The 10,716-nt window shown below is 38.8% G+C and overlaps 2 protein-coding genes across 4 annotated transcripts in view; one reads left to right on the top strand and one right to left on the bottom strand.

Moving 5' to 3' along the window:
• Positions 1 to 542: 542 nt before the first annotated feature.
• Positions 543 to 4,503, bottom strand: LOC106747161 (solute carrier family 25 member 51). Of its 3 annotated transcripts, none has more exons than XM_014624539.1 (3): positions 4,272 to 4,503; positions 3,299 to 3,542; positions 543 to 2,780 (listed from the first exon to the last, which is right to left on the bottom strand). In XM_014624539.1, exons 2-3 carry the CDS (start codon positions 3,443 to 3,445, stop codon positions 2,070 to 2,072), a joined length of 858 nt encoding a protein of 285 aa, XP_014480025.1. In that variant the 5' UTR covers positions 3,446 to 3,542; positions 4,272 to 4,503; the 3' UTR covers positions 543 to 2,069. The 3 variants fall into 3 exon arrangements, with proteins under 3 accessions (XP_014480025.1, XP_014480158.1, XP_014480083.1); XM_014624672.1 differs by having other exon boundaries at positions 3,299 to 3,538; XM_014624597.1 differs by lacking the exon at positions 4,272 to 4,503 and adding an exon at positions 3,879 to 4,243.
• Positions 4,504 to 5,202: 699 nt separating this feature from the next.
• Positions 5,203 to 10,716, top strand: part of LOC106746266 (very long-chain specific acyl-CoA dehydrogenase, mitochondrial) — an 8,758-nt gene continuing 3,244 nt past the window's right edge. Inside the window, exons 1-6 of the mRNA XM_014622699.1 lie at positions 5,203 to 5,313; positions 5,380 to 5,537; positions 7,248 to 7,449; positions 7,536 to 7,754; positions 8,300 to 8,728; positions 10,274 to 10,537. Of these exons, the coding sequence (XP_014478185.1) occupies positions 5,452 to 5,537; positions 7,248 to 7,449; positions 7,536 to 7,754; positions 8,300 to 8,728; positions 10,274 to 10,537 (1,200 nt within the window). The 5' untranslated portion in view covers positions 5,203 to 5,313; positions 5,380 to 5,451. The remainder of the gene's footprint in view (positions 5,314 to 5,379; positions 5,538 to 7,247; positions 7,450 to 7,535; positions 7,755 to 8,299; positions 8,729 to 10,273; positions 10,538 to 10,716) is intronic.

The following is a 10,716-nucleotide window of genomic DNA, read 5'->3' as shown; positions in this document are numbered from 1 at the left end:
GCGCTCGTCCCCTTGCTTTACATCACTACGAGACGGTTCACTGTTTCATGGCCGTCTTGACACCGAGACCATTTTCTGTTTTTAACGTTTTTATATTAAGATTACTAAAAATGAACGATGTATTATTCATTATTTGATTATTAATATGACTCGTGTTTAAATGATGAAGATTTGATTAGCGCGCTCGTTCTCTCGTTGTAGATCTCGAAAAAGAAAAGAGACGGTTCGCTTCGCGGCCTTCTCGATTTTTCTCGCCCTTTCTGTTTTTAACGTTTTTATGTTGAGAGAGATCATTCAACAAGAAATATATTAAAAGACCGTTTGATCTCGTTATAGTTTGATTCTCAACGAATTATTGTATATTTGAATAACGAACATGTTTGACGTCCCGCTTTAGATTTCGCAGAGAACGACAGTTCTCTCTTCAGTCCTCTGCTTGATACCGAGACCTTTTACGGTTTTTACCTTACTATATTAAGAGATAAGGAATACTTAACGTCGAAAAGCACATATGCCCGAATCGAAGCGAAATAAAACAACGGTTGATATCGAAATTGTGTATTGTATTTTTGCATAACTGCGCATAAACATCCCATGAAGAATAAACATCATTTGTAAGATATATATCCGAATGCGTACGTATTTCTCTTTTCGAATATTTCTTGTAAATTGACTTATTAAACGACGTAATTAACAATATATCCCACGTGCGACGTGTATTGTCGATCGAACTGTTTCTGCGACCCGTGGAGACTCTCTTAGACACATCACAACGTAAATATATAACGTTATATATTTAATACAAAATTAATAACATATGAAAAATAGTATTGTATTTAAACAATAAATTGTCTAATTCCGCTGTAATTGTCTCTATTCTATGAAAGGTCCTTGGAACATGTTTATATTAAAATGTAATATCACATGTAGATTATGTAATATCATACATTATACGCATCAATTACTAAGCGTCCAGAAGTTTACAGAATTTCTACGAAGGATCTCAGAACGATCGAATTATATACAGTTCTTGAGACAAAAGCAGAAAACGCGTTTTCATCGGATTACAATCAGATAGCACTCTACGTACGAGTTGGCAAAAATTCTTCTATCTACTTATCCGTATTTTTCTATCCCATTAATTTACATATTCCTCAAATATTTACACATTTTAATTTATAAAAATCCCTAAATGTATTCATACAATGATACAATAATATAGCTAAATCATCGGAGAATTAAAAAAACATAATTAATTATCTAGATCTATATTTACAAATAATACAGTCTTTCTGCAGGCAGAAAGAAAACATGATGGTGTGAATTCTTGTAAATTCACCATGTGACTATTTATGTTCACCCGGAATAAAAATAATTCGATCGGCTAATATCTTTAATGCCTGCTTTGAGTGATCTATAATCCAAAATAGACGTGGAACCGCATGTACAACATAATACATTACATTTGAGCATTCATATAAATACACTGTGAATAGTTCTCTCGCAACCAGAATCCTGCTTTGAATCTTGTCCTTATTATACAAGATGAAGACATCCTAGCATAAGGAGAATACTTAAATATCTCCTTTGTTTTTAATGATGTAAGAAATGTTTAGAGCACAACGTGAGTCATTTCGAAGGAGAAATATGGCGGAAGGAAATTTTTCCACGCTCATTTTTCTCGACTTTTTTTTTCAAGGTCCCCATATTTAGGCCCCCAAGATATTTAGGTGTTCTCTTATGTTCGGACACCTTGTAGATTGTTTGAAATAGACTCAAAAGAAAATTCCTAATCACTGTAAGTCCAGTCACTGTGCAAAGTTTTCACAATAGACACCATGTTCCTGTGTGCAATCCTGGTCATTGGCGACTGGGAGGATGCGCGATTCGACGCTCATACACAGACGAAAAAATCACCCTATCGTTGCATAATAATTGCATAATAATTGCCTAATAATTGCTTAATAATGAGTAATAATTAATCTCTCATTGTCAATGAATATGTACAGCAGGGATCGTGTGGAAAAATATACCTCCTAAATAAATATAACAGCGTGTTAAATCGCGATCTAGAAAAAGATCTTCTTCAAGAAGTCGTACGACGCGTTGATCACACCCCAGCTGATGAAGGATCTCATGTAGTTGAGGTGCACACCCTTGTAGAAGTAAGTTATGCTCCGGTCCCGGGAGATGTACACCTCGCGCATGACGGTCAGGAACCCCTCGAAGTCGCCGCCAATCTTCGCCTGCATGTGTATCTTGATCACGTTCAGCGGATACGACACCGTGCTGACGAAGCCGCCGATCAGGGCGCCGCTCACGAAGTTCGTCACCAGCGACTCGTGTTCGCCCATCAGCAACTTCGACCGGTCGCGCAGGGTAAAGAACATGAGATTGGACAAGCCGTTTCTGTAGACGATCGGCAGGAAGCCGCGATAACATTCCGCTACTCCATAATTTGTCAGCAGGTGCTTGAACGCGTGCGATGTGTTCTTGAACTTGTCATGATAGTGCCAGTCTTGCAACAGCGTTTGTACTCTTTCGAACGGCATCAGAAGAGCCTCCGTCGCGCCGGCCATGTTCGCCGCCATCACTTGGGCCAACACGGGGCTCCCGGTCAAGAAGATGAGCCTCTGCTTGCATCCCTCGTACACGCTGAACATCACGCTGACAGACAGAGTCTTCTGGCACAGGGGCGGCAAGATCCCGCGATACAGCAGCTGCAATCCCTCCCGTGACATCTGTCCGACCGCGGCGGTCACCGGAACTCCTTCCAAAATCTGTGTTAACGAAGAAGCATGAAACTTGTTATCAATTGGTCTGTTCTTCGTAGCTGAACTGGCTGCATTAGCTTGCACTAGTTCTGTTTTCTTCTTTTTCATACAAAGTCACAGCTTTGTATATATATATATATATTTCTTTTTAACCTTGTTCTTCTCTGTTTGGGTTTATTTGACCCGAAATCATTTTTTTTCCGTTATATTTTTGCGTGATTTTATGCGATTTGAGTGAATGTTTTGGCATTTCATGACTTCGTTTCATTGAGTACATTAATTTGAAATTAAGCTATAAAACAAAGCCATGAAATAGCAAAACACTCACTCATCACACAGATATGTAACAGATAAATAAAAATGATCTCGGGTCAAATAGACCCGAATAGACATGATATTAATTATTATATAGCAGTTAGATAAATCATATAGCAATTAGACAAACTATATAGCAATAAAGCATACAATTATCTCTGTAACAGCTATAGTGATACATTCATCAGCATCATTTGCACAATGCATACCTGTCTAAATATAATTTTGTTGATTGGAAAGGTGACAGAGACGTTGATGACGGCGGAACCCCAGCCGCAGAAGAATTCTTTAAAATCACTGCTGTTGAGTCGGAAGATCGATCTCAGTGAAATCTCTTCTGATGTAACATTACTCATATTAGTATAATTTTCAAGAACACTAGAATCCAAGAAAGGTATCCAATTGTTGCAATTTCCTATCCGAAGAGGTACTGCTAACTATACCATGTTCTATCTGAAAGAACACAGGCAAGGATATGAGTCAGCTATCACAATTTTCTATCATTTTATCAGCTGGTCGAAAACAAATCCATGAAGGACGTGGCGCTAACTCGGAAACTAAATCTCGTATTTTATCAGCTTGTCGAGTAATAAATATTCGATAGATAAGTTACTCGTGTAAGTGTTACTCAATATTCTTTTTAGCTAAACTAGCTGCACTAGTTCAAGAAATTTATATACAAGTTAAAGGGTACGAAGCGAAATTACACGTACAAGATTCTCACGCTTCGATGAATTATAAGTAGATTTCTTGAACTAACACAGCTAGTTCAGCTAAAAAAGAACAGACCAACGGTTCGTGTTTCTTCATAGTCAAGCTGATCAATCACGTTAATGAGGTTTGAAGGCCGATAGACACGATCAGTTTCCAAACGCGTGTGAGAGACGCATGTGTCATCACGTAATTGTGATCAATGAACGAATTAATATTCAATTTCTTTTATCGACGTACATCCGCGCAGTATATCGCAACAACCCCGAAGCACGGAGATTTTTACTGCCAAGTATAGATACGTGTGTTTGTACTCTTTCTCTCTCTCTCTCTCTACATGTTTATGATTCTCGATCAACGAATGAAAAATCAGAAATCTCGACGGGAAAGGGCAAAAACATCATGACTCGCGAGCGTGATTACATTATATAACCTCATCACGTGTCAACTGCATGTTGACCTCCGACTTACGTGTGCATGCTTGTTCCTCACTATTCAACCCATAGCTTCCGGATACCTGCGGCATCCGAGGTGCGGTCTGGTCAGAGTGTGGCCGCGGAGATCCATGCGGCACGCGTCACATCATGCGGTTATGGCGATCACTCAGCGTTTCAGCGTCAACCACCGCCATATCAGCCGCGGTCGGTCGTCGACATCCGCGAATCCGCTCCTTTTGACTGCACTTTAGCGTACATCTCGATTATGCCCGGGTCGCACTACGGATCAGGATCGAGATTGGATTGCAATTTGACAAATTGAGAACAAAGTTCACTAAATTCAAGTTTAGTAAAACTTACTCTGATTGGTCAAGTCCCTATCCAATCTCAATCCTAGTTCGTGACTCTAACACGGACCTTAATTTATCTTCAGATACTGCGCGGCTGATTTCATTGGCTACGAAGCATCTGAACGTAAACTTGAAATGATCTTAAATATAATATCGGACCATGTATACCGGTTGATAGTTCTTGCAATTTTTTTCTTTACAAAGGCCCTAATAGTACCCAATATTTCTGTACTTATGTCTAACATAAATATATCAATATTTCTGCCAATATATATGCACTTCATTAGACAGCAATGGGACAAATCGTCTAAGGCCTCTCCACACCGCGACAAATGCGATAACGACTGAAGGTACAAACGAGTTAAAAAAATTTCGCAAATTTAAATTTAAAAAATTTGCGACGATTCGCAGAGGAAGACGAGGTACACACGAGTTAAAAAAATTTCGCAAATTTAAATTTAAAAAATTCGCGACGATCTCGCGTGTAGACTGGTGTATCTGTCGTCATGTATTGCAAATGATAATGTTAACAGTGAACTATTGTTGGAAAATCATGACGAGAACACTCGGCGGGAGAAACAGCGTAATCTTAATTCAGCAGATTACGCGATCAGTGTGTTATAATCTAGTTCCTACTTCTCACATTACCGCTCATATAAAAAGACGTTTGTACGGAGTGACGCGTTAGTTTCTCGACGACGGCTGGCGGTGAGAGGTACCGTTAAGGTTCGTTACGTTGGAGGTATCTCGATTACTCCGTCGCATAGAGTGAAAACGTTTTTCGTTTTACAGTGATCGACATCTTGTGCATTAGCCTACGGCTGTGAATTTCACCTCCGTGATAACCGGAAACCATCCGTGAATATGCTGCGTATCGTGAAGACTCTCTCGGCGCCCAAGAACGTCAGTAAAGCCCTCGAGACGTCCTTAGGAACTTGGAATGCACCCAGGTACAAACTTGGCCGTCCTTCGTCTCTCATTCCGATCGAACAACCTGTTGCCTGTATTGAACTTCGATCGAATTGTTGGCAAAGTGTGTCAATTGGATAAATTTATTCCGATTCGCTCCAATGAGATCGAGCCAATTGCTTTAGTCGATGGTCTTTTGTTTAAACTTGGAGAATTCAAAGCGGACCATCTCAATTCGATTGGAATAAAAATCGAGAAAGCGGTAATATTCCTGTAGATAGTTTTACAATGCTTCCTTTTCGTAAAATCGGAAAATGAAGTTAGAGAGAGGAAGAAGAGAAAAAGAGAGACAAAACTCGGAAGGACTTGCTATGACCTAATTTAATCGTGCACGGCAACATTAAAGAACGATTTGGTACTTTGTACTTGACTAATTTAAACGGATTTGCAAAAAGATATTCATCCACGTCATTCGCAGCGTGTTTCGACTCCACGTTGGACGTAATTTTACATCGCCGATATTTTTAACTGAGTGTTATGTGTGTACGTGTGCATGACGCGTCGTGGACTTTGGTCTGTCTTGCTCACGCGTTTCATCTCTCTCTTTAACTTAATCTGATTTCACACATACTTATATATATTTATAGGTGTATATCCATGTTATTTGAACCTGTCTCAGATCCAATATATGATTAAGTTGTGTACTGTGTTCTGCAGAGTGTGCTCATATCATGGTTGTTGATATATTCAATATTGCTCACAAACGTGACATATCAATAATGTCGAGTAACATATTAATAACATCAGAGATGTAGTATAAATAGTATGTATAATAAGTTGCAAAATAGTAGATATTATACACACACACACACACACAGAGGAATATACTCAAACAATACGTGTGTCCAAAGACATCTGTGTGTTTCAAAAACATTCTTTAGACATCTTTATGTTTCCTAAATAAATAAAATAATCCGTGAAATAGAAAACAACACAAAAAACATAACAGGAAAAGTTGAATATATTTACAATTTTATAGGAGGAAATAACAACTTTGGAAAAACATAAACAAGTTAACCTGAAAGATGTAAAACCCTGACAACTAATATAATATTTTAACATAGTCGTAACTAAGATTTCAGTTGGGGGAAAGAGCCAACATTTATTTTCATACAAAACTAATTAGCGCACTTATATTAGAACTAGTTTTTGCAGATCTTCAATTAATTTTCTTAATACTTATTCTTCCAACTCTTTTTTTTTCGCGAGCACCATTTTTCTATGTGCATTAGTACACATAGGCCTGGTTTTTCATTTTCTAGTTAACTTGTGATTTAGATTTAACCTGATAATAATTTAAAAATTATGTTTTCCTATTCATAGTCATTAAATATTAAATTAAATTTTAAAAGTTATCACTACAAAACCATCAATTTAATAATGCATTTAATGATTAACTATCCAGTAAACGATCTGTTAGCAGTCTGACGACAGATTGGTGACAGATTTTAACAGGATCTGTTGACAGATCCATAGTCTTCTGTGTTCGCAATCTGCTGTTGGTCTGTCGACAGAGTCTGCTGATAGACTCTGACGATATCTTCTAAGTTTCTCCCTTGCGAAAATTTAGAGGGGTCTCTCCAATTTCTCTCTTGCGTACCCCCATATATTTTAATAATATCTAGAGATTGCTTTGATATTCACCATTAAGCTATCAATGGAAACTGTCTCAAACAATCCTCAAATTACAGATGTTTGGCTACTCAAGCTGCAGTGAAGACCGCCCCTGTGGAAAAGGAGAATGTCGCCACGAAGGAGTCGCAGTCCTTCACCATGAATATCTTCCGTAGCCAGTTGCAGTTGAGCCAAGTATTTCCTTTCCCCGAGCCTATGACCGAGGAACAACTCGACACAGTCAAAATGCTGATAGATCCCATGGAAAAATTTTACGAGGTAGACGTCTCTTCGTACGCCGGTATCTATCGAATCACAAGTGAGACGAATATTAAACATGTCTGACACTTTCTTTCTTCTTCTAGGAAATAAACGACCCAATGAAAAACGACCAGAATGCGTCCATAGACGAGAAAACGGCGGCCGCTCTCTGGGAACTGGGAGCGTTCGTTCTACAAGTGCCCCAGGAGTACGGCGGCTTAGGACTGACCAACACACAGTACAGTCGATGCGTCGAGATTTGCGGCTACCACGATCTTGGCCTGGGCATCACTCTTGGCGCGCATCAGAGCATAGGATTCAAGGTGAAATTCCCAATAAGCAAGATATTAACAGTACGTTGGCAGATTCGATCAGAATATCCCGATAACCAGCGTGCCGGCACGTCCGTGCATGCTGTGCTCAGCACGTTATGCAAACATTACGTTGTTACAGTGCTACTTTATACCGATAAAGCACATAATCCTCGCACGATGTTAACACGGTATTCAGTGTACAGCTGATGCTGGCATTTTGATATGCAAAATGCCGGCAAGGTGTTCGCATAGTTTATTAAGACGACTTACCTTGTCGTCTAGATGATCCTAAAATGATCGTTTTTTTTCGAATTTACTTCAGAGAAATAAAAAGAGATATCGTCATGCGGTTTTCTTTTTATGCGCAAAATCTGCTTCTGCAGTTATCCGAGTTGTCACTTCCAGACTGGCCGAGGCTCCCGAATTACCTCTTACGGACTCGAGTGTGAAAACAAGGCAGAAGTTACTTTTTACCGGTTGTGATTAACAATTCATTGATCACCAGTAATCCACCGATCCTGTCGTTTGTCGTGTTTGACTTTGTGCGTTTGCAGGGTATACTTCTATTCGGCACCCCGGAGCAAAAGGCCAAGTACCTTCCCAGGGTTTGCAACAGTGAATATGCCGCCTTTTGTCTAACCGAGCCCGGTTTCGGCTCCGACGCCAATTCCATACGCTCCCGCGCTGTCAAGTCCGCGGACGGATCGCATTACGTTCTAAACGGCAGCAAGATCTGGATATCAAATGGTGGTATCGCCAATATAATGACCGTGTTCGCGCAAGTACCTCAGACGGACCCGGATACTGGCGTGACGAAGGACAAAATGACCAGCTTCATCGTCGAGAGGGCCTTCGGCGGTATCACCAGCGGACCACCCGAAAAGAAGATGGGCATCAGGTGTAGCAACACGGCGGAGATATTCTTTGAGGATGTCAAGATCCCGGCAGAAAATGTTCTCGGCAAGGAGGGCCAAGGTTTCAAGGTAGAGAAACTTGCAGAAAAATTAATTAATTAACAACTTATATTTTCGTGCAGGTAGGGTTCGGTAATAATTAGCTATTCTGTTAAAAGTTAAGTTAGAAAGTAACTTTTCACTCAACCGAGTTAATTTTTAACTTGAACTAGTTAATTTAAAAAGCATTAACTTTAATTTCCTAACTTTTTATATGAGTTAAAATAATTCTTCAATATTAAAATCATTGCGAGCTACTTACAATGTCGAATAATAATAAGAAATAACAATAAGAAAAACCAAAAAGTAATACCAGTATAATTTTTATTGTCTGAGCGCTAGTTTTTTTTTTTACGGAATTGTTATAAGCATAACGACGAAGTATGTCGATGACTATAAACCGGAGCCACGGTTCCGAATTGCCAAAACGTTGCTATGCGGAAATGCAACCTGACATTTCTGCAAAAAAGATATTGAAATCAGGATGGTCAGCGTCCTCATTTAGATGACGCTGACACATCAACACCATCCCCTCTGATTAAGACATAGGAAGAGGATAAAAGGGGACGTAAGACCGGCGCGAGTGCAACTCAAATTCTCAACTCTCGGGTACCAACGCGCTGTCAAACGCGTACGTAAAATTGTATAGGGCGATCAAGTAATAAAGACAAGTTCAGTTTTTATCAATCAAAGAAACACTTTATTAACTATCGCGCCTCACCACCTTCTCCCGCTCTACCGCGCTGTACCGGACAACCCCCACATTACCGCGACGTTTCGGACGCGCAACAGAATAATTCACTTTTAACCCCTTGACATACAATGACGTCTGGGAGACGTCATTCATTTCATGTACCATTGTAGACTTTGACGTTTCCGAGACGTCAAGAACTGTCTCCGGTGATGCCGTGCAGTATATTATTAGATTATTCAATTATTTCACTTGTGATTATTCAATTGTTTTACAAGCTTGCACATAACTGTTCATTGAGCAAAATTAAATAGTATTTTTCGGACGCATCAAATTCCGTTTTATTTGTATGTCAAGAAGTTAACCTTAACCCATTAGCTGCCACGATCCCCATTTGGGGCTCAAAACAAAACATAATTTGAATATAATTATACTGTTACACTTTTTGTGCATATATATAACTTATCCGGCCAAAAATTTCAACAAAAAAAATTTGGCAGTTAATGGGTTAATAAGTTTATTTAATATTTAATTTAAGAATTAATTTAGCTTTTTGTTCAGATAACTTTTAACTTAATTAAAAATAAAAATTAACTTACCCAACTCTGCATATAAATATTACAATTGAACAGATGCGCGATGTTTTTACTCTCGCCATATTTTATATATAATTAACTACACGGTGTACATTTTTTCAATCAAATTCCTAATATCTTTCAATCTTCACGCTTACCACATCAAAAAAGAATTGTCACCGGAATTTGCATATTAATAACTTTTAATTCGCCGAGCATATGAATTTAAGTTTTATGTGACTCATGCATATGAATTACCCTATATTATACTTATTACTGCCTTAATACCAATTTTATTACTTTTAAAAGGTCGCAATGAATATTCTGAACAACGGCAGATTTGGCATGGCTGCGGCCTTATCTGGCACTATGCGTTATTGCATGAGCAAGGCCGTGAATCACGCAACCCAACGTGTGCAATTCGGTCGTACTTTGGACAATTACGGCACCATACAGGAAAAAATAGCACGCATGGCAATACTACACTATGTCACCGAGTCTTTGGCATATATGATTTCCGGCAATATGGACCAAGGAAGTCAAGATTATCACTTAGAAGCGGCTATCTCCAAGGTAATTCTCTCCTTCATTATACAATTGAAGTCTATTTTTCAATATAGACCTAAATTATGATTATTTTCAATACACTTATTAAATTTACAATTTTTTTTCTCACAGTACATATCTACTTTGATATACGAGGGGGGACCCAAAAAAAACCGGATTTTTTGTATAAAAAGTATGTAGTTGTA

This window comes from Dinoponera quadriceps, unplaced genomic scaffold (genome assembly GCF_001313825.1).
Source record: "Dinoponera quadriceps isolate SergipeBrazil2010 unplaced genomic scaffold, ASM131382v1 scaffold106, whole genome shotgun sequence".
Classification (NCBI taxonomy): domain Eukaryota; kingdom Metazoa; phylum Arthropoda; class Insecta; order Hymenoptera; family Formicidae; genus Dinoponera; species Dinoponera quadriceps.
The sequence above is the reverse complement of the archived record's forward strand: the minus strand, read 5'-3'. Positions and strand labels throughout refer to the sequence as shown.

What these genes read in the sequence shown, in the direction of transcription:
- LOC106747161 (XM_014624539.1), bottom strand. Translation starts at nt 3,445, where the DNA reads ATGAGTAATGTTACATCAGAAGAGATTTCACTGAGATCGATCTTCCGA. An exon ending in ACAAAATTATATTTAGACAG is followed by an intron (nt 2,781 to 3,298) that starts GTATGCATTGTG and finishes TCGTTAACACAG; the next exon opens with ATTTTGGAAGGAGTTCCGGT.